General features: G+C 33.0%; 2 protein-coding genes across 2 annotated transcripts in view; one reads left to right on the top strand and one right to left on the bottom strand.

Annotated features, from left to right (window-relative positions):
- Positions 1-21,093, top strand: part of GPR137C (G protein-coupled receptor 137C) — a 67,579-nt gene extending 46,486 nt beyond the window's left edge. The window contains exons 4-7 of the mRNA XM_058293424.1: positions 14,935-15,084; positions 16,839-16,964; positions 17,142-17,260; positions 18,275-21,093. Coding sequence (XP_058149407.1) covers positions 14,935-15,084; positions 16,839-16,964; positions 17,142-17,260; positions 18,275-18,452 — 573 coding nt within the window. The 3' untranslated portion in view covers positions 18,453-21,093. The remainder of the gene's footprint in view (positions 1-14,934; positions 15,085-16,838; positions 16,965-17,141; positions 17,261-18,274) is intronic.
- A 641-nt stretch (positions 21,094-21,734) lies between these two features.
- The window catches only part of ERO1A (endoplasmic reticulum oxidoreductase 1 alpha), a 69,969-nt gene continuing 66,848 nt past the window's right edge, over positions 21,735-24,855 (bottom strand). The window contains exon 15 of the mRNA XM_058293423.2: positions 21,735-24,850. Coding sequence (XP_058149406.1) covers positions 24,790-24,850 — 61 coding nt within the window. The 3' untranslated portion in view covers positions 21,735-24,789. The remainder of the gene's footprint in view (positions 24,851-24,855) is intronic.

Below are 24,855 nucleotides of genomic sequence, written 5' to 3'. Positions count from 1 at the left end.
CAACAACAAAGAAAATTTTCTGTTTTGAATATCAGCTATGTCTCAAACATGTATTTACACATTGGTGTGAATTAGATGTTATCTCTATCCACAGATCTTCCTTCCACTCACCTTTGAGGACAGTCTAAAATTCAAATGTCTTTCCTGTTTAGACCTCCAACTTCCATAAGAAGTTATCAATTTTACCCTTTCCTTGATTGTCCATGCATATTTATCTGGCATACTAAACAATTTAAGATTCCTGACACATTCTTGTCAGAAAAAATAAATTCTCAACTGCCAAATTTAAAAGCTTAATTGACAGAAAGGTTACCTGAAGGATGTGCATTCTGTCCATTTCCCTATCTATCCTACATTTGATTCTCAGCTCAATCCAAATCATTGACTTTTTTTTTTTTTTACCAAGGCTGCATTTATACCCTTTGTAGAATTGTCTTCTCCATCCTATAGTTTGACATCATACTTTGGCCTACATCAAGATACGATTTAAGAAAAAATTATCTTAAAGTCACTCTTTTATAATGTTGAGGATATTGTCTACACAATGTCCCCATAAGAAATCTTTTACTCAGTTTGAATGCCAGAAACAACAATGTTGATGAAATCCTCTCCTCTGGCACTTTGTTGTTCAGAGTCAAATGTATGACTCATCTCTATCAATTAGGGAAAACTTCATGACACCCATTTTTGGTTCTGACTCTACCTCTAGTTTCAACTCATTTTCTTACCTTTTCCCTCTACACATTCTTATGTTTATTTCTTGTGCTTTATCTCTAACTGCTTCAAATTCTCTTTCACAATGAGAGAGGTATAAATGGAATTGGATGTGTTTATATCTCTTTTGTCAAGAATATAGGTTTTTAAAATTAATATAAAAGAAAAAATTAATATAGGAGGACCTTAGTGACAGATAGCATATCATAGTGATTAAAAGCAGTAAACCTGAGATTAGAGATATATGGATATAAAGCCCATTTCTGCTGCTAATTGGCTATGTGACCTTGGACATGTATCTTAGTATCTAAGCTTCCCTACTCTGTAAAATGGAGATAATGGCAAGATTGATATCTTGGATTGTTATTAGGGCAGTAGTAGTACCTAGCTTGTAAGGTTATTGTAAGATTAAGTGAAAATGCATATAAAGTGCTTAGTATAAAGCACAGCACTTAGAAGGTGCCTATAAATGTTAGCTTTTACAGTCCTAATGGGATGGTAACCTAGCTTCAGTAAATTCATGAATACATGAAATTGTTGGCAAAATGTGCACATTTATCTGAGGAGGCATCCTATATATTTAATCAAATTCTCAAAAGAATCAATGACACCCAGAAAATAATACTAAAGAATGAGATTTCTCTTTTGAATATTTTATTTTAATTTTACTTATTTATGTGCCATTCCTCTGATTTTTTTGCTTAATCTCTGATATTTTGACAAGGATTGAAGTCTCCAATAGATTATATTTTGTCTAGTATTTAGTTTTTCCTTGAAGAATTTGGAACAAATATTGCTGAAATTTTGTAATGGCCTTTTTACTTGTGGATTTTTTTGTTATGAAATCTCTTGTATCTTTTACTACAATCTTAATTTTCTTTTATTTGCACAAATACCACCATTAACTTTTTGTCTATTGCTAACATTTCAAGTGTGTCTCATTAATTTAGACAAGTATTATAGAGGATTTTTTTTAGAAAAAATAAGGGATTAACAAGATATAGAGGCATGTCATTTTTAAGGGACAAATAATTCATCGGCATAAAAAGTTCAAAATCAGTGGTAGATACTTAGTCCCTGTGATGACCTGTTAGGATTCTTTGAAAGATCACTCAGGGACAGGATGAATAAAAAGTAATCTTTCAGGCTTATATCTCTGGCAAGGACAGACAGTTTTAATTTTATGTCTCCCAACATAGTCATCTATTTGCAAATAATGAATTTTCTCTCTCCCTCCTTAATCCCTAAGTTTTAATTACTATTCCCAACTTTACCCAATCCTTGATCCTTATTATTTAATGTATTGGGATGGGAGGCAGCATCAGCATCTTACAGAGACAAAGTAACATTCAACCAAACTATTTCTGGTCTTCCATGGGGCCCAGGTAATCCTATAAGACTAAGATGGTATTTATGGTAATTTAGGCCACAGAGAAACAAGTTAAAATATTATTCGTGTTTCTCTCCCACCATCCTGAAATACAACTTAACCAGAATTTGAAGAGGGTGATGATGAAGAGATGGGGGCTACCTCATCACCTTTCATAAGTGCGATCACCCCTTCCTGGTATTTTTATAAGTTCTCTTGTTTGATTAAGTTTGCTTTATCCATTCTAAATTGTGGAGTTTCTTTAATTTGCTGCCTTAGTTAATCCAGTTCTTATACTCCAAGTCTTATTTCCTATGCTGCTGCTGAGCTGATCTACCACACACTTGCCCTGTTTGAAAAATCCCTGCTTACAACCTTGGGTTAATATCTTATGTATTCCTAGATTCAGATAGTTTTCCGTATACTTATAAACCCTTTTATTGTACCAGCCAGCATTTTCAGAATTCTTAAATTTTTCCATGGCCCGAAGCTCCACCCAGTAAAAGCCATCTACTCCGTAATGCTAGGGTCACAGGATCCAGAAAACTAATTTTATCTTGTCTTAGCAGCATGATACTGTTTTTGATACTGTTTATTAAGCCTTATGATTACCAAAATATATTTTAGGTCTACTAATTGAGACCACTTTATTTTCTTATTTTTAATGCTTAGTTTGTCATTTTAATTTCAAAATGGAAATAACATTTATTGGTTTTAAAATATGTACAGGGTTCTGCTTCTGGTAATGGGTGAGTAGCTCCTAGTGGACCATTCTTCCATGGATTGCAATGATAAATTCTGAACAAAATATAAAAAGCACTGAAGGCACTGGAGAACAACTGCTTAAAAGAAGGAAATAAAACTGAGTCAGTTTCCTGTTTTTTTACAGCTTCTAACCTGAGAGAATGTCCTATACTTGGGGCATCCAAGAACTTGGAGAAATTCACTGTTTACTGGCTTGAAGTACTGGAAGTTAAAATTCAGAGTAACTACATCAGATGGAAAGTGAGTGGGAAGTCTCAGGAAGGAAAGAGCCAGATAGAGGAAGTCTCTAATTCTGTTTATAAACTCTGCCAAAATTTTATCTGACACATGAACTACACATGTGCAAGACAGGCTTCACGCAGCATAGTTAAGGATGAAGGAATTGAAATTTGCTGTCTATGCAAGGGAGATTGTTTGGGATTTGAGTCCAGCCAAGTTAATTGTTGGCTAACCAAAAAAAAGTCAGTAGTTTTCAGAGGAATATAACAATCCAGAATACCTAAAATATGTCATTCACAAAATTCAGAATACAATGCAAAGTTGCTAGATATATGAAGAAACAGGAACAACAAAAAGCAAAAGCAGTTAATGGAAACAAATTCCCATAGATGACCAAGATATTGGCTATATCAGGCAAAAATGTTATAATTTCCTCAAGGATGTAAAGGAAAATACATTTGGATGAATTAATAGGAAGTCTCAAGAGAAATAGAAACTATAAAAAAGAAACTGAAATTCTAGAATCAAAAAGTATAGTATCTAAAATTAAAAATTTGCTGGTTAGGCTTAACCACAGATGGAAAATGAAAGAAGGAAGAGTCAGTGAACTTAAAGATAAATCAATAGAAATTGTCTGATCTGAAGAACAGAGAGTGGTAAAAGTATTATTATAAAATGAACAGAAACTTGGGGTCTAATTTTCCTTTGGTGTCCCCAAAGGAAAAGAGAGAAAATAAGGTTGGAAAAACAATTTGAAGAAATAATGACCTAAATTTTCCAAATTTGGTGAAAGACATTTACAGTTTCAAGAAGCTCAGGAAACCCAATAAGAACTAATATAAGGAAAACCTCATCCAGGTTCATCATAAAGTGTTTGAAGATAAAGTCTTGAAAGCAAAGAAAAATGGCACACTATTCAGATGATCAATCATTTATCAGAACTGAGACTGGAAGATATGGAAACAATGTCTTTAAAATGTTGAAAGAAAAAAGCTGTCAACCCCACAATCTATATCCATTGAAAATATTCTTGTAGAATGACAGCAAAATAAAAACATTTTTAGATAAAAGGAAACTAAGACGGTCAAACCTGTGCCACAAGAAATACTCAGAAAATTTCCTTCTCCAGGCTGAAAGAAAATAAAACCAGCTTGTCTTTCAGCTCTTCAAGAAGGAATGAAGAATAACAGAAATAATAGATCTGTGGGTAAATATTTCTTAATTTCTTTAAAATACATATGAATGTGCAAAGGAAAAATTATAATATTGAGAAGTTTACATATGTAGATGTAATATATAATTCTCCCTACATAATATATAGCCACTGTGTCATAAAGGACAAAATGTAAATGGAGCTATACAGTTACAAAGTTCTAACATTTTACATGAAATGATATGATAGTTGTTGTTACTTAGAACATGAAGAGTGAAACATATCCATTGTTATCCCTAGAGTATGGTTCTCAAACTTTTGGGTCTTAAGAATTGAAGACCCCAAAGAACTTTTGTTCACATGGATTATATCTATTGATATATATACCATATTAGGAACTAAGTTTGAGAAATTATGAAAACATTCATGTATTCATTTAAATGACAATAAACCTATTACATATTAACATGTTTTTATGAAAAATAATATTCCAAATTTTTTAAAATTAGAAGATTGGGGTTGAATTACATTTTGCAGATCTCATCATAATGTCTGATTTATTAGAAGACAGCTGTATTCTCATATCTGCTTCTGCATTCAATCAGTTGCAATATGTTGTTTAGGTTGGAGCATGTGGAGAAATTCCATCCTCACACATACAGTAGCTGGAAAATGGAGAAGAGGTTTAATAACCTTTTCAGATAATTTGTGAATAGTCTTTAGTACTGCACCAAAACGCAGAGGTGCAGGTTTCTTAAAGGTTAGCTACCATAGGGAATATAAAACTGTATCAATGAACGTTTTTTACTCTCCATTGGTCTATTATGAACTTTAAATGATTTTTTAACATTATGCATTGATCATTTGGAAAATAATTTATGGAGTTACACATATCTTCAAAATGTTGACATATTTAATTAGACCATATCCAAAAATTGCATTTGCTCATATCACTACCAATCTCATCAGAAAAGTCTTTAAGTTTTAGGAATCTCCCAGTCTTACAGTAATGGACACAAGTCTTCAAAATTCTAATTTTTATTTGAAAGCTCAAATTTCATCATTGACAACAGGCTCTCTTGGTTTTTATTTTTTAAATATATGTCCAGTAACCAAGTCTGAATATCCATAGTTTATCTGTTGGTTATTCTTTCAATTAAAAAAATGGTATTCCATGGAAAAAGCAACCAGTTAGTTCACAAGTCCACCAAACACACAAGTGCCTTTCCTCAGATAACCATTGTCATTCGGTATGCAGTAGAATTACTTTAAGTGCACTTCTCATTCCATCACACAGATTATTAAATAAACATGTATTCCAAAGTCTAGATTTAATAAATATTTTCACTGCCATGTGAAGGATTTTTTTTTTAAGTGAAATAGACTTTCTTTTTTAACTGGGAGTACATGGCAGTGAAGAATGTAATCACTTTTAGTACAGTTCAGTGCCAACTGCATTTGTGCTAAAAACCAGCAGTTTTACCCATCATTACTTTTGTGCCATTAGTGAAAATGTCAACACAATTTGTCTAGGATAAACAATAAATTCAAAAAAGTTAGTCAACGCTTTAAATATTTGTACCACTTGTGGTTTGTTGTTAGGCATTGACATAGAAAAATATCATCTTTGATGATTACTTGGTACTGACACCAGATAAATACAAGCAAAATAGTAAGTCCTACTACATATGTAAATACATTCATTTGTAAGGCAAAACACAAGTCTGTAGACAAGATATTAAATCAGCCTCCATTTTGTTCAATTAAATCTTTAATGAATTCCTGTTTTCTTGGAAAATGGCAATGCCAGGATTTCTTTTACTGCCTGTCCATCTATCTGGTATTGAGCAATGTCAACTATACAGGCTTTAGTAGTCTCTCAGTTATTGTGTGTGCTTTTCCAGCCAATGCATTATCATAACTTAGCCTGTAAGATCCTTAACTGGCTTTTTCTTTTCTAGCTTGGAAAATAATAACAAAATTATAAAAAACAATCTTAGGTGTTTAAAGCATTCACCACATCTTTATTTAAATTTTCAATTCCCTTTGCTTTAATGTTTGAATGATTGATCTCAATATGATGCTGCACTTTAACTGGCACCATAATGCTTTTCAAAAATGTTCTGTTGTAGAAGACATAATGAGGTAAATTATTAACATAAATAAAACCTATTGAAAGAAAACTTTCATTATATTTTTGTTTCTTATTTATCACTTCATTCAATTTCCTTGGAATAGATTTCCCTCTTGAATCAGAGTTCTCTGACATTTTTATTTTTTTTAACATCTTTAAAGATAAACAGGGAAGCTGTGTGTGGAGAAAGAGTTTTTTATTTTCCTTTTTAAGCCAATGATCCACTCTTAAATATGGGAAATATTATAACATCTTCATTTTAGAGTAAAATAGTTAGGCTTAAAATAAGCTCTATATAAAATTTTTAAATTTAGAGAAGTCTTTGAAAAATTCTTAAATATTGTAAAGCAAGTCCTCAAGGTGTAGTTATTCTTGTGTTTCACATAGGTACAAGGAAATTTTCAGAATTTCAAATAATGATTTATTGGGTGATAATGAGGTTTCAGTGAATACAGCAGCTATAGTCAAAGTAAACTAGCAAGAGTCCAGTAAAAGTACAGAAAACAGAGTAATTCTCTAAAAATGCACATATTTATACCCTAATTCTTTTACCTCAGAAATTCAAGAAAAGCAATCATACACTTACAGAGTGATGACTTCATCACAATAACCTGTAGCATCTGGAAAACTCTATAAACTCACAAGAGAATGACACCAAAAAAATGCAAATAATATCTTAGCATTTTTTAAAAATAATTTTGACTTTGAAAGTGTTGTGGGACCTTTAGGGTCCCTAACCCACACTTTAAGGACTGCTGCCCTAGAGCAACCACTTAAAAAATGCAGAAGAGTGTAACTGAAAATACAATAAATTAGAATGAAATTCTAAAAAATATTCACTTAGCCCAAAAGAAGTCAAGAAATGATGGATAGAGGAGCAACAAACAACAACAAAAGAGAGACAAAGCAAAGAGTAAATTGAAACATATCACTAATTATATAAAGTGACTATACTAAACATTCTGTCAAAACAAAGCAAGACATGCTGGCTTCAAAAAATACACTTTAAGACATATAGGTTTAAAATAGATGGAAATAAATATACTATGCTTTCAGTAAGCTTAAGAAAGCAGGAGTGGCTATATTAATATTAAAGTAACTTCAAGACATTTTACTAGATACAAAGAGGTTATTTCATCAGGAAAACATAATAAATGTGTGTGAAGAAAAATTGTAAGAAACAAAAGGGAAAACAAACAAATCTACCATCATAGTTGGAGATTTTAACATCCCTGCCCTGCCAGTTGTCAGAACAACAAAAAGTAGTCCTAGAAAATCTGAACCTCACTCCCAACCTCCTGGAGCTAATTGATAGCCAACAACTGCAAAATATATTTTCTTTCCAATAGAGCATGGAAATGGTCATCAAAATCATACAACAGACAACAAGCAACAAAATATTCAAAAGGAATGTAATCAGCCAGAATGTTCTCTGGCCACAGTACAATTAAATATCAATAATAATATATCTATAAAATTCCCAAATATTTGGAAATTAAACACAATTCTAAATAAGCTATGGTTAAAAGAAGAAATCACAAGGGAAATTAGAAAATATTTCAAAATGAAGGATAATGAGAATATATCAATTTGCAGGATGCAGCTAAAATAGTAACTGAAGGAAAAATTATAACTTTAATTCTTGTTAGAAAAGAAGCAAGACATAAAATCAGTGACCTAAAATTCCACCTTAGAAACTGAGGAAAATCGAGGGAAAGGGATGGGAGAGTTTTAAGAGAAGGACTGAAGTAATAAACAGAAGAACAATAATCAAAACAGACAATAATAGACTTAACATAGCCAAAAGTTCTTTTAATAAATCAACAGACTTGATCTACAGAAGAAAAAGAAAAACGGATTTCAAATAACAAATTACCAATGCCATGAATGAAATGGTATGTCACCGCAAAGGTATTGCCATTAAAAGAAAAACAAGTGATGATTATTTACAATTCTGGTGAATATTTGAAAACTTGGATAAAACAAATTCCTTTAAAAATACAGATTACCAAAACTGGTGCAAGATGAAATACAAAATCTGAGAAGTTCTATATTTATTAAAGAAATTGAATTTCTTATCCAAAATTTCCCTCAAAGAAAACGCCAGGCCCAGATGGTTCCACTGGTTAGTTCTATCAAATATCTAAAGAAATAACACCAATATTAAACTCTCCTAGAAAATAGAGGAGGAAGGACACTTCCCAAAATATTTTATGAGGCTAGCATTACCCCAGTAACAAACTTGACAGAGATATTACCAGAAAAAATTTAAATTGTAGACCAGTATCCCTCATACTTAACAGCCACAAAATCTAAACAGCTTTTAAAAAGGATAATACTTCATACCAAGAGAGGTTTATCCCAGGAATGTACCATTGGTTTAGCATTTGAAAATCCATGTAATGTCCACACGATCATTGAAAAGTTTCTCAATCTGATAAAAGACATCTATAAAAACCTACAGTCAAATCATACTGTAAAATATTGAATGCTTTGCCCCTAATACTGAGAACAAGGTTAGGATGCTAGGATGTCCACTTTTACCATGTCTATTCAATATTGCAATAAGGCAAAAAAAAAATAAAATAAAATTGGAAATGCAATAAAACTGTCTCAATTGCTGATAACATGATTGTTTATGCAGAACATTTTAAAGGATCTACTAAACATCTAGATTAATGAGTGAATTTAGTAAGTTTTCAAAATAAAAGCTCAAAATTAAAAAAAAAATTATATTTCAGTATACCAACAGCAATCAACTAGAAATGAAATTTAAAAAAACAATTCCATTTACACTAGCATCAAAATACAAGCTACTTAATACATTTTCCAAAAAATCAAGAAATACCTCTACACTGAAAACTACAAAATACTGCTGAGAGAAATTAAAGAAGGCCTAATTCAGTGAAGAGATATACCATGTTCATGGACTGGAAGATTCAGTGTTGTTAAGATAGCATTTCTCTCCAAATTGATCTATAGATTCAGTGCAACGAATCTCAATCATAATTATTTCACCATGCTTTTTAAAAAATAGAAATAGACTGATTCTAAAAGTTACATGGAAATGCAAAGAATGTAAAATATTTAAAGTAGCACTACCCTGTAGAACTTCCTGCAATGATGGTAATATTCTATATCTACTCTAGTCATGGGTGACTATTGAGCACTTGAAATGTGGCTAGTGCAATAGAGGAACTGACCTCTTAATTTCATCTAATTTTAATTTTAATACATGTGGCTAGTGCCTGCTATATTGAAAAATGCGGAAAGTAACCTTAAAAAAGATGACTTTAAAAATTAATATAAAGCTACAATAACTAAGTGTGCTAGTGGCAGAAGAGAGACAAATAGATCAATGAAACAGAATAGAAAGCCAAAAAAAAAATCAGTCCACACTTACATGGTCTTTTGGTTTTTACTAAGGTGCCAAAGCAATCCAAAGAGTCAATGATACTGGAACACCTGGATATCTATACAGAATAAAATGAGCTTCGAATTCTATCTCATACCATACACAAAAATTAACTCAATATGGACCATAGTCCTAAATGTAAATGAAAAAAGTATAAAATTTCTAAAAGAAAACACGGGGGAATGTCTTTACAAGTTGGATATAGCCAAAGATTTCTTAGGTCATAGAAAGTAATCACAAAAGAATAAGTTAATTAATTAGACATTAAAATTTAAAATTTCTCATCAAAAGACATGACTAAGAAAATGCAAAGGCAAGTTAAAGACTTCCAAGAATGTATCTTCAATACATATATCTGAAGGAGACTTAATAAAAATAATAATAATAACCCAATTTGAAAGAGATCAAAAGATTTGAATAGGGAAGTGAATTTGGCTCAATGGATAGAGCAGCCGCCTACCACATGGGAGGTCCAAGGTTCAAACCCAGGGCTTCCTGACCCCTGTGGTGAAGCTGGCCCACGTACAGTGCTGATGTGCACAAGGAGTGCCGTGCCACGCAGGGGTGTCCCTCACATAGGGGAGCCCCACGCACTAGGAGTACACCCCGTAAGGAGAGCCACCCTGCACGAAAAAAGTGCAGCCTGCACAGGAGTGGGGCGGCACACATGGAGAGCTAATGCAGCAAGATGAAGCAACAGAAATAGACACAGATTCCCGGTGCTGCTGACAAGAATACAAGCAGACACAGAAGAGCACACAGCAAATGGACACAGAGAGCAGACAATTTGGGTGGGGTGGGGGAGGGGGCAAAGGGAGAGAAATAAATAAAAAATAAATCTTAAAAAAAAAAGATTTGAATAGACTTCACAAGAAAGATATACATGTGGCTGATAAATAAGGAATTGATCAATAATATTAATCATCAGAAATATGTAAAATCAAAATAAGATACTACTACATACCTACCAGAATCACTAAAAAAGATTTACAACCCCACATGTGGGCTAGGATGTGGAGCAAATGGAACTCTCATACTCTCTTGGAAGTGTAAAATTGTGCATCCGTTTTGGAGAAACATCTTGCAGTTTCTTAACAAAGCTAAATTTATACCTACCATATTACCCAGCAATTCTGCTCTTCAGTATTTACCCAAAAGTTTAAAAAGCCTATGTCCACAAAAAGATTTATACGAGAATGTTCATAGAAACTTGATCGTAATAGCCAGAAGCTGGAAATAGTTTGGCTGTCCATCAACAGAATAAAGGATGAAAAATAGTATCATATAATCATACAGTGGAGTGATTGTCCCAGTTTGCCTGGGACTGAGGAGTTTCCCAAGATATGCGACTTTCAGAAGTAAAACCAGGAAACTCTCCAACAAACCAGGAAGAAGTCGTCACCCTATTTATCCCATAAATAATGACCAAACTTCTTATACATCCAACAACGTGGATAAGTCTCAAAAACTTTAGGCTAAGTGAATGAAATGTCCATGAGTTCATATTCTTCAATTCCATTTATTTTTTTTTAACTTTTAGATAAATGTTTATTTAAATAGCATACATACAAAAGGAAAATATTGTATTATTTCACATAATACATGAAAAGTCTAGAATAAAAGAATAGAAAGATAAAGCAGATTAGGGGTTATCAGTTTCAGGGGCAGGAGAAGGGGAGTTAATACTTAATGGATACAGAATTTCTTGTTTGAGGTGAAAATTTTTTGGAAAAGTTTGGTGGTGCTTGTCACAAAATTTAAATATAATTAATATTATTGAATTGTACTCCTGAAAATGTTCAAAGAGGGAAATGTGTTTGTATATATATATCATTAAAATACTGAGAAAAAAATGAAAGTATTGATAATTACTGTAGCATGGATGAGCCTTAGAGATAGTATACTAAGTTTAAGAGGTCAACCATGCTCAGTTCCATTTATATGAAGTTCTAGAGTAGGCAGAATTAAGTTGTGGGGGGGGAAAAAGGATAGTATTTACCTTTGGGGACTTGGAGTAGGGATTCATGAGAAGGTATGTGAGGGAATTTTCTGGGAGTATAATGTTCTGTATTTTGAAAAGGATTTGGGTTACACAGGTGTACATGTTTTAATAAATGTACATTCTCAACACTTCTATAAACAAATTGTTTAGGATTGAGATACAACTCTATTGTCAAATGTGGAATTTTTAAAAAAGTGGTATGTAGGCATCAGGGGTGGGGAAGGGAAATCATTCTTTAAGGATTGCTACTTATGAAATTGTTCATTCTTACTGTATTTATATTAGGAATATTTTCTTTAACTTTTTAGAAACATTCCATATTGTTGTTGGATTCTTATTTTTCCTTGTGTAATCCTGTATTTTGCAGTATGAACCTTATTTGTTTTCTAAATCCATGGATTTCTTTCATTGTTATATTTATGTAATTTGACTTTATTTTATTAATTTCTTTGGTATTATTGATTCTTTGATATTTCCTCACACATTTTTACATTTTTTAAATTACAAGTTGAAGCAGGGTCTTTCCATATTATAACTTGTTTCTTTTAGCAGTTTTATTTCTTAAAGCAGTTAATAAAAACTTATTTATGATTATTTTAGAGGATGGTAATGCTTACAGCAGTCTGTTTTCTTGTTCCTGTTGCCTTATTTCTCTTTGATAATATAGTACTTTAAAATTAAGATCTGGATTAGTTTTAGATTAACTTTCTTATAACATTTTATTTGATTCACAAAAATAAAATATACTCATTGTAGAAAATGTTAGCATTGATTTTTTTAAAAGATTTATTTCTTCCCATCCCCTCGTTGTCTGCACTTGCAGTGTCTGTTCGTCTTCCTTACTTCCTCTCAGGAGGCACCAGGAACCAAACCCGGGACCTCTGACATGGGAGGGAGGCATCCAATCACTGGAGGCACCTCCATTCCCTGCTTTGTTTTGTCTCAATTTGTTTTTCTTCTTGTGCCTGTTGTTGCATCATCATGCTGAGTCAGCTTCCCCACCTGCCTATTGTGTCAGCTTGCTGGCTTGCTCATATTCTTTAGGAGGCACTGGGAACCTCTGCACCCTGCTTTTGTTGTATCTCTTATTATTTCTTCTTGTGTCTCTTGTTGCATTATCTTGTTGTGTCAGGTTGCCACACCTGCCTGTCACTCCAGCTCACTGTCCTCTCCAGGAGGCACCGGGAACTGAACCAGGGACCTCCCATGTGGTAGGCGGTAGCCCAATCGCTTGAGCCACATCCACTTCCCTGATTTTTTTAAAGTTTTTTTTTTTTAAAGATTTATTTATTTCTCTCCCCTTCCCCCCCATTGTCTGCTCTCTCTGTCCATTCACTGTGTGTTCTTCTGTGTTTGCTTACATTCTTGTCATGTGGCACCAGGAAACTGTGTCGCTTTTTTTGTTCTGTCATCTTGCTGCATCAGCTCTCCATGTGTGTGATGCCACTCCTGGGGAGGCTGTGCTTTGTTCATGCGGGGCAGCTCTCCTTGTGGGGCACACTCCTTGCATGTGGAGCACCCCTATGCAGGGGACACCCCTGCATGGCACAGCACTCCTTGAGTGGCAGCACTGCACATGGGCCAGGAGGCCCTGGGTATCGAACCCTGGACCCTCCATATGGTAGACGGACACTCTAGCAGTTGAGCCACAACTGCTTCCCTTTTTTTAAGTTTTTTAATTTTGCTGAAGTTTCATTTATTTTCACACATTTCTTGTTGTTATTGTAGTGATTAGCTCAGAGAGTACTCTATTACTATTCCAGCATGTTTCAAAGCATTTTTCACTGTTTAGTTCTTTTTCTTCTCATGTACTTCTAAAATGTGTTCTTATAAGGAAGTCAGTTATAATAATGGTTATTAACCCTTCCAGCACCCTTTCAATAATAAACATTTTTAGTAACCTATTTATATCCTGAAATCAATAGACTGTTTAACCTAACTGTATATATACAATTCCACAAATTCAATGTAATACCCTAATTAAAATATAAAGGAGAAATGAAAGTAAATTATAAATAAGTGACTTAAATACCACAAGCCGTGTTGTTATCACCATTGTGATTTTTGGAAATATTTGAATAATTCTTGATAATGTTCTGAACAAAACCAAGTGGAATTGCTTCGTTTTACAGGTTATATGTGTTTCTGGAAATTTTGGTACATCTAAACTATTCTAATATATACTTTGTTTATATGTAAAAGAGTTAGGTTCTGGCTCAGATCATTATAAACAGGGTTTTCATCTATATGATTGTCCAGGAGGACATTTGAAAGTATGGAGGTCATAGAACATTCTGTGTAGAGGGCTTTCTAGCATCTCTTGACTAGTACACTAAATGCCATCATTGTCTTTTAATCATGTTACAACCAAAACACAAATTTCCAAATGCAATAGATCTGTTTGGCAATGGTGCCACTTCTCATAATATTATTATTAATATATAAGATAAAATACAGGATTAAAAAGAAAATCAATTATTTAGAAATAAATATCCTAAGAATCCCTGCAAGGAGTAATACCACCCCTGCCAAATACCCACACTCCACTTGAGAACCACTAAGTTATAAGAGTTTTCTAAATGTTGAAAATATTCATATTAAATATTTAAATTCAAACTATGGGTTTGAACGTGCATTTGGGTGCCTAGGTTATTTTGTCGTCAACATAAGGGCATCAGTAGAGAACCAACATTGACTCAATAATAGAATCTAAGAGAATAAAGCAGATAGCATAGAAATTGTATTTCTATTCTAATTTTGCATCTTATCAGAAATTCAGTAGATCATGGACTAATGTTTCTATTTTCAATCCTTCTCTCATTATGCCTAAACTACGTCTCTGATAAATATAAATTAAGACCCAGATCTTTTGGCAACTTGTTTATTCATATATTACTTATAAGAGTAAGGTAACCTTGGCAGAACAAAATCTTCCTCAAGCTGCTACTGAGCAAACTGGCAAAGAACTTAGTAATAGTGTAGTGTAAACACAAGTGATTCTAAGAAAGGAATTGCAAAGCAAGATAATCAAGAGTTTATTTCAAGAAGTGTTCACTCAGTGTTTTCTAGAAGTGCATTGCAAGAGTTGATCATACTATATATGGATGCATAGCTTGCCATGATAAATGTGCAGAGTATCATGATGATCATTTTTATCTTTTAGGGTATGTCTCTATGCCAGATTGTCGTTGTAGGCTCTGTAGTCATTCTTCTCTACTCTTCAAGAGCTTGTTATAATTTGGTGGTGATCACCATATCTCAGGATACATTAGAAAGTCCATTTAATTATGGCTGGGATAATCTTTCAGATAAGGTAAGTACCTACCATATATTGTCAATATAATAGTGTAGTAATGAAATTATTCTTAATTAGGAGACTATTTTAAGTGTTTGACTTATAAACACTTACATGGAATTTCTATCAGTAATTATACTAAAGCTCTATCTTTTAAAATACTCATTTACATGTGCCACTTGAAACATCCTTCAAAGAGGACTTCTCCCAGAGCAGAATTTCCTTTTCTTCATGTAAATAGCACTAATAGCTGGATATTGGCCATAAACCTATCTTACTTTTTTAAAGTTGGCATTTAAATATTTTTAGATAAGTTGATTGCCTGTCATTAACCAGTGTATATGGGTATGTCTTTATTTTGTTAGGATAAAATTAATTCTCCCTTACCCAAGTACTACATATAACCTAAATACTTGGCTCCGTTTTAGAGGTTTAAATAATGATTTTCATGTAAATCAAGCATTATTAGTCTTGATAACAGGAGAGTATTCAAGTTGTTTGCTATAGTAATTCCCTATACTCTAGAAATCTATGTTCACTTAGCCTCCCAGCATTCTCCATCGTCTTTCCAAAAATACAGCTTGATGAAAATATGTCATATCTTTATTTATATTCATTTAACATTGTACCACATTTAAGGCCTCCTGGGATACCAATTTACCAGAATTTCAACTGCCTTCCTAAGAATAATTTTCACATATGGTTCCATGTGACAGATTTTTCTTCAGTCCCTTTCATATTTCTCTGCTCCTAACATCTGTTAGAATAGAAATAAACTCAGTATAGAGATAAGGCCTCAAAGCATAAATTTAAGTATGAGCAAAGCTGAGCAACATAACATGTATGACTCAAGAGATGTACTAGTATGTTGCCTATGGAGAAACTAGAACCAGTAGTCTTTTTATACTGACATTTTTCAGTCCATGAGACCTAAAACAAGATTACTCCATATTATCTGTATATTAAAAATATTTTCAGAAATATATGCCTTGAAAGAGTTAGTAGCTTTTTAAAATAAAATGTTATTGAAAAGGAGATGTGGTTCAAGCAGCTCAGCACCTGCTTCCCACATGGGAGGTTCTCGGTTTGGTCGCCAGGGCCTCCTGAAAACAAAAACAAAAAAAACAAAAAAAACTCAGGGGAGCCAATGTGGTTCAGTGTTTGAGCCCCGGCTTCCCACATACGTGGTCCTGGGTTCAATCCCCAGCCCAGATAACTAAAAAAAAAATTTTTTTAATGTTATTCAAGTATAGCATTCATACACATAAACAGTAAGTATATAGTAAAAGTTGTGAACTTAGAAAACCAACATGCATATCAATCATACAGGGCTCTCATACATCACCCCACCATCAACACCTTGAGTTGTTGTGAAACAGTTGTTACATACTATGAAAGTGCATCATCAAAATGTCTTACGTTTGGTGTATTTTCTCCCAAACTCACCTGATTTTTAACACCCTGTGTTAGTAGTATATGTATGTGTGTGTTATATTTAATGAGAGAACATTCTCATATTCTGTTCCACCACAGGATTCCGTGTTTTCCAGTCCCATGCATTGTACAATCCTTCCCTTTTTATTCTACTTAACATCAAAGCACTTTTTATTCCCTTTAAAGATAATTATCATCACATGAGAAACCACAAAATAGAGAGTTTTATGTGCTTATAGTTGATACGTTTTACTTACCCTACCTGAAGCAAGTTAATTATAGAGGGTAGTTGTTTATACATAAAGCAGAATTAATTGCTCTGCCATACTCTTTTACAGGCTCATATGGAAGACATAAGTGGAGAAGAGTACATAGTATTTGGAATGGTCCTCTTTCTGTGGGAACATGTGCCAGCGTGGTCGGTGGTACTGTTTTTCCGGGCACAGAGATTAAACCAGAATTTGGTATGGTGTCATAATATACCCTAATACCTGTTCTCTTTATTTTTAAAAACAACAGTACATTTATATTGATTTTCTATTTTTGGCAAACTTTTTAAGACTAAACATCAATATAGATCCCAGCATCCTTTCTTATTTGAAAAGTAAATCTTCACTTGCTATCTGATAATTTGTTCACAGGCACCTGCTGGCATGATAAATAGTCACAGTTATAGTTCCAGAGCATACTTTTTCGACAATCCAAGACGTTACGATAGTGATGATGACTTGCCAAGACTGGGAAGCTCAAGAGAAGGAAGGTAGATGTAACAAAAGTTATTTAGCCTGAACTAGTACTTAAATAGTTTGAAAAGCACAATCTAAACTTTTACCCAAATATGAAAAAGGTGATTTGATAGTATATGTCAGTAAATAAGATCATTTAAATTTGGAGCTTAGAGCAGTGAATAGTAAACCCATGGTGGGACCTGCATTAGGAAGAACTACCTTCTGACTCTAAGCCTATATATTATCTTCATTTGAGACATGCCTTTGGGGTAAAATGGCACTTTCATTTTAGGATCCCTTTTTGGTTCAGAGCTGGGAGATGGATAGGGAAGGAATACAGTTACAGTAATTATATATCTGTTTCCATATCTCTAGTGCTATTTAAAATCCATGTAGGAACCCTAGGTAAAACTCTTGGGAAGTTTAAGTGCCATTAGGAAATCTTCCCATGTCCACCTTGTTCCAAATGACTGTAAATCCTTAACTGGTACACCATTGGCTGGGTATGAGTAAAGTGAAAGCTTTAATGCACACTTACCTAAGACTTTTAGCCTGATACAGCATTTTCTGTAATTTTACCTTCATCTGGGCAAGTTAATCTTGTTTTTTTGAGCTTCACTGTAAAAGAGGGAAAATAGAACCTATCTCATAGTGTTGTTATGAGAATTAAATGAATATATGTGTGTGTATCCACATGTGTATGCACATATACATACATGTCTTAGAATAGTGTCTAGCACATAATAAGCACTATCAATGATAACGATGATGATGATTACTATTATCTGATAATCAAGTTCTACCAATCCTGGGTGGTATTCATTTTTTGTAATATAATATATTGTAGAATTAAAGGTATTACATAAGAGTCATTAAATTTTATGAAAGTCATGTTATTTGGCAAAAACAAATTTCAACATATTTGATATTAACTGTATTATAAAATTCATTGAAAACTATAATCTTTAATGAAAACTTTTAAACACCAGTGCAGTTTATTATATCTTGATCACCATCCTATGGCTTTCTTTGCCTTTTTATTGCAGTTTATCAAATTCACAAGGTTTGGGCTGGTATGGCACCATGACTGGATGTGGCAGCAACAGTTATACAGTCACTCCCCACCTGAATGGACCTTTGACAGATACAGCTCCTTTGCTCTTTACTTGTAGTAATTTAGATTTGAACAATCACCATAGCTTATATGCAACACCACAATACTGACAGCATTACCAAGTCATGTTTCTTGAATTGTTTTTCATGATTGTGTATATTCAATGTGTTTAAGTTCCATCTGCATAAACATTCCATTATCTGTTGCAACTGAAAACAAAGTCTGGAAATGTGTCTGTGTTCAGGAGAGACTACAGTTGAGACCACTTTTTAGTAAATTGAAATAGAATGGAAATTTTCAAGTGGGAGAAAAGAGATAGATGTTAAGGCACGTGATGGCCTTTAAACACCCTGACTTTGTAACATCAAATGTATGTTTGCATATTTGCACTTTTATATGTTTTGAAAGAGTAACCTGCAGTCCCCAAAGTCATATTCCAGTGTTCATGCTGTTGTATCATATTGTACACCACATTGGGAGGTAATATCCCTGCAAAAATCAAAGCCTGTATATTCTGTGGTGTACTCTATATGGAATTCTTACCCAATAAAAGTTTTACAGTATGAACAGTGCACAGAATTAAGGCATTAAAATATATCATTCATTTTTAAAAGGTACTACGAAAAATATTTAATCATTGATGATAAAGTTCTTTTAAGCATGAAATAACAACTGAAATTAAACAGTTATTTTAAACACATGCTAGTAGTAATTCTTTACATTGATGGCCAGCAGTGTTCTTTGAAAAGCCACAGTCATTTCTTCAAAAGGAAAGCATACCAGTGAAAATTGTGTGGCTGCTTTGAGTAGAATTGGTCAAGTGATTATTTTGTATGATTAAGATATATAATAGTTTAAGCATGACTCTTCAAGAAAGCAATAGTGATTTTTGGATAGGGATATTTTGGTAGAAACTTCTTGGGACTAAAGTTTGTAAATGCATTTAACAATTATTCAGAAAATGTACAATTCTAAGTTAAAACTTGGATACATTCTCAAAAGCATTCAATTTAGCTGAAACACAAGATATAGCTGATTTTACCTGTTGATTAGGTAGGACTCAGGTCAATTAAATCATGATAACTTTATTGAAGTGAACTGAAGTGCAATACTTGGTAAGACATATAATTCCTCTTTTAGTTTTCAAATTTATATCTTGTATATGGGCAAAGCCAAATTAAATTGAAGTTAAGTTAGTTCAAGCACTGGACTAAGCAAATTTATGTAAAGAAAAGGTACTATTTAGGTATGTATTTTTAAAAAGCAGTGGTTAACAATATTGGAACAATTTTAGAATTATGTCAAAATTATCTTAAATGTCCTATCCCAAATCTAAAAAATGCATGGTAAGCTAAGGTAATAAAGAATATTAAAATGCACTTTCTACCAGTGTCTATATAGAAAGAAGTAGATGCTGAATACCTCAAGATGCCAAGGGAACAGGTAATTATTAGGAAGTTGTTGTAACGTGCTAAAAGACAACAAACTATACGATTGTCTGCTGATTTATTTCTTCAGAACTGGAATTAATGCACCTGTATTTTTCTGTCTCTTCTACTTTGAGTAGAAAGTTATGTTTTATTTCTACTCTTAATTACAATTCCTTTCTACTTTTTAATAACTGATGTAGTAACTTCACAAAAGTATAATTAGTGGGTGAAAACTGAAAAATGAAATTTTTAATGCTTTTGATCTTGTGGGAGGCTGGTACACAGCCAAAGAAATTTCTTTTTTCTATGGTACAAATGACTTTGAATTCAACCAGAAGTATAAACTTATAGTTATAAATGTTACTTTGGATTTGTTTATAACAAGTTCTTTCATTTTAACCAAATTATTTTAAAAGTTTATAGTACAGAAGTTAACTTGTTATTAACATGGCACATAACATGCACTTAATGGAGTATATATTTTGAATACAACATCAATTATTAGATTTCTTTTCAGAATGCCAACTATTTATTTTGCTATCCAAAGCTGTCTGAAAAGATCTGTGTTGTCTTTGTTAATCTGTTGTGGTTCATGGGGATGGAGAAAATTTGTTCTCCATAGGCTTCCCTAGATAATGTTCTTATTTGACCAGAAAAACAAGTTACTTTCAACATTTTTCAAATAGAACAACTTGGTTCTTTTAGCTGCACTGACTCTTCCAAATTTGAGATTTCTAAGTTTATTCTTATCACTGACTAGGGTACCTAAATTCTTGCATTTGTCTCCTTACACACATCTCCCACAATACATCACCAAAGACAAAGAAAAATAAGCTTCTGGCCCAGTTTATGGTTAAAATTTCCAAAGCACTAGGAGCACTTTAGGTTTGGTCTCCAAGGAAGGAGTTGTTTATAAAATCAAAGGGCTACCGATTCCCTTTTCATCCTGCACTGAAGCACATGATGACAATTTCAAACCTTCCTTTTTGGTTCATTAATTAGAAAAGCAAATTTCATTAAGTGTATAATTCTACAGTGATTAGCAGTATTTGTTTTTATCATTTCATTTGGGTGGCCATTGATTTTAAAACTGTTACCACTCATTGTAGTTAGTTGTAGTTTTATGGAGGATGTAATTTATAGCTAAAGTGGTTTTTTTATGTATAGCTGCCTTTTTTATTGTTTAACAGTGTTTCTCAGCTATATAATCGGTTTCAAACTGGTTGTAAAAGTATAGCTGTGGCCAATGAATGTATTATTTGTTGTTTCACTGAATTGTAACAAAACACTACTGTTAAAAATAAAAGTGTTTGTGCTTTTATTTGCAGGTCTTATTTTCTTAATCTCTCTTAATGCATTACACCAATAAAGTTTCTCTATCATGTAAGGACACCAGTTGAGTTTCTCTATCATGTAAGGATAAGAATGCTTGTGCTATTACAGAAAAAAGAAAAATGTCAGGAGTTACAAATGATAGTTTGTTTTTGCTGATCTCATAATTACATATATCTGGATATCATATCCTTTAGTATTTTATAACAATTTTATATGATGTGCCATACGTGTTACCTTAAAATTCCAATCCAACATTAGATAATAGATGTTTCTTCAAACATTAAGGTAAGGAAAGTTCATGTATGAAATAATTTATAGTATCTTTCCTCTTCCCCTTAGAGTCTTAAAGAGAAATGTTTTTAACTATCCCATAATCCTGGGCAACTATTCTTTGATTATTGAAGAAAATTCCTCAATGACGCTGCCCTTTCCCTTGAAAGAAGATTCTTTTTTCCAGAATAGACTCCTTTCAGGACCTTCCCAAATACCACACCAAATTTGGAATACAATTTTAGGAACTTTATTGACCCCTTAAAGTCTACAAACGAGAGTTTACTAACCTTTGCTATAAAGAATATTTGGAGTGAAGATGTGACCTCTAATGTAATAAAGTCACTTTAAAAGCAATATATTCAATAAACATTTATTAAATGTTCATATGCCAAAACTATACTATAGAGATGGAAAAATGAATAAAGTTCCTTTTCCTGCCCTTAAGGAGCTCACATTCTAATAAGAGAGGCTTTAAAAAAAAAAATACAGTACAATAAATGATCAATAAGTGACACAAAAGAGGTAGGTTCTAATTACAGTGGTGGTACAGAAAAAAAAAAAAACATTAGATGCCTCTCCTTGAATGGAGCAAGGGAGATTTCACAAAGGAGATGCTTATCATGAGCCTGCAAGGATGCAGAGAAATTTCCCAAGGAAGGAAAGCTGGGGAACTTAATGCATTGAGAACAACCAAGCTTCGGGGACCTGAACATGTGGTGCATTTGAAAAACTGTGTGCAAGCCTGTTTTATCAGAACACTGGCGTGTACATCAAGAAACCTCATACATCAAGCAAAGGAGCTTCGCTTTCTCATGAAGGTTCATGACGTCACTGAAGGGTGATAAGCAGGAAATAACATTGTCAGAGTGCTTCTAGAAAGCCCACTCTGGTAGCATTGTGGAGCAACAGAGAGGAGACAGTCTCGGTACAAGGAGTCAAATTATTGTAGTACCTCATATAAGAGCAATGAAAAGGGAAAGGCAGTGATGTATCAGAGATACGGAGTTGAAATCAGTAGCTCTTAGATACTTAACTGGATAGGAGGAAGGTGGGGGACAGGAGTGAGTCTAGGAAACTTAGAAGATAATGGTCCTGAATTTAACCAAAATAAGGAACATATGCGTATGAGTAGGTTTAGGGGAGGAATGATTGTTTTAGGCCCATGGGCGTCTATGGGACAGACAAGTGAAGATATGCAGTAGGCAATTGGATTAAGAGGTCTGGGCTAAAGACAAGGATTTAGGATCACTGGATTGGGATTACCCCAAGAGTAAGAACTGGTATAGTAATTGAGGGCAGCAAGTATAAAAGTATGAGGTATAATGTCTAAAGATTAAGTGAAAATCTGAAACAGAGTTCTGGAAGGGAGTCAAATGTAAAGAACCAAGGGAATAAAGAATTTTAAAGTGGGAGTTGTCAACAATGTCAAGTGCAGCAAGAGGTCAAATAAATGGCTTGTGAACTAAACTGTGGATTTAGAGTTAGGATTTTAAAATTCATGAGAAATTTTTAAGAACTACAAAGCCAGAAGCTAGGTTTTTAGTTAAGGAGGAAGTGACAAAGGGAGGGCAGGAATAATCTTTCACAAAGTTTGGCTATTAGGGGGGAAAAAGGCATAAGATTAGAGTTAGAAAAGTACATAAACAGAATTAGCATTTGAAACCAGCTACCACATTCTCAGAGTACAATAAACGTCCTAAAACTTTTATATATGGTGGTAACTTCATAGGGCTTTGAGTCTCCAAGAGGATTGATTTAATTATTGGTGTAACACCTATCTTTTCCTGCCCTATTAAAAAAAAAAATGAGGAAAAGGAAAATAGGACACATATAGTTAAACTTAGGTCTGTGATTATTCATTTAAAATATACAGTATATATTCATACAGTCATTCAACAAATATTGGATACCCACCATATGCCTGGCACTCTACCAGGCCTTAGGAATACAGAGAAGAAAAAATATACAACAGTGTAAAGTGACATTTCCTAAACCTTCATATAAATAAACCCTGCTTTGTTAATCATGAACATCTCAACATGGTATGCTTTCTAAAACACATATAGAGAGGGTGCATAATTTTGAGGTACACAGTTTCTTTTTCCCTACAATTACCACAGGATATAAATTTCTAACCTCTTCAAACATTTTTATCACTGAAGAATTTTCACTAAAGAAAATATTCCAAAATTACACCAGTTTTAGGGAGGCAAAGGAAACAAACTTCATTTTAAAAAAATGTCAAATGACTACAGATCAAGTATAAAAAGAGCAACAAAACTCAAAAAGAACTTTAGATGGGGATTCAAAATGATCCCTTATTCTAAGGCTTACAGTATCATAATTCCATATCTGTTTTTCTTTTTGTTTGGAGGTGGCGTTTTTTTTGTTTTTTGTTTTTGAGATAGTCATTTTTTAAGAATTATTCATTATTACGTCTGAAGTACTAAAGAAGCATGATGGTTGTAACTGACTTTTAATAACTGAGGATAAAGTAGTAGCTGAGTGCATACATACAAAGAGAACACAAAAGATAAAGCAAATAAGAAAAACTGGTGAATCTAGGTAAAGGAGTTCTTTGTACAATTCTTAAAACTTCTCTGTAAATTTGAAATTTCATCAAAATAAAAGTTCCCCCAAACTGTATTCAGTATTAGGGGAAGTATTATGAGAATAAACATATAAATCTACTCAACTTTTCACAATATTTAGAAATTCCTCATGTCTTTGAATTGTCATTGTGCCTTTCTACATACCAAAACAAACCAATCAAAAAAACAATGTAATATACTAAATGTCGTGTTTCATACCACTGTATTTAGGATTGCCAAATCAAATACAGGGTTCCAAGTTTGAATTTCAGACCAATAACAAATTTTAGTATATTCATGTCCCAAATAAATCATGAGCCACACACTAAAAACTATTCATGTTTAACTGGGCATCTGTGTTTTTATTTGACAAGCCTAAATGTACTGAAAAATTCTAGGCTGTTAATTATGGATTATTCATGAGCCTCCTTAGAATATTCCTATTAAACACTTTCCACGTGGGCCTTAATTTTATTTATATTGTATCTTCTTTCACAAACCTCTTCTTGGAAAGACTTAAGACATCATACATTTAGTTTTACCATATATGAATTGAATAATCCTGATTTATTCACTATTAAACTTTAAAATTTATACCACATTATCAAAGTATTACTTTTCCTCACAGTAATATTATACACAGACTTAACACAATTACAAAAAACTGTTTACTTAAAACAATATAATTCTCCTCTTACAAAAGCAGCTTTATATAAAAAGTTTGGCTTAAGACTGTAATTGATATTATGCCTTGAATAAATTACACTCTTTGGCCTCCACTGTTCAAAAACAGGCACATTTCAACTCTCATTCTCTTTTTAATGAATATTTTGTAACAAGTTCCTGAAGTTTTCTAATTCTCTCACACTTGTAGAAATTCTGTA

Source organism: Dasypus novemcinctus, chromosome 3 (genome assembly GCF_030445035.2).
Source record: "Dasypus novemcinctus isolate mDasNov1 chromosome 3, mDasNov1.1.hap2, whole genome shotgun sequence".
Lineage (NCBI taxonomy): Eukaryota > Metazoa > Chordata > Mammalia > Cingulata > Dasypodidae > Dasypus > Dasypus novemcinctus.
This window is presented reverse-complemented; position numbering and strand designations above follow the sequence as displayed.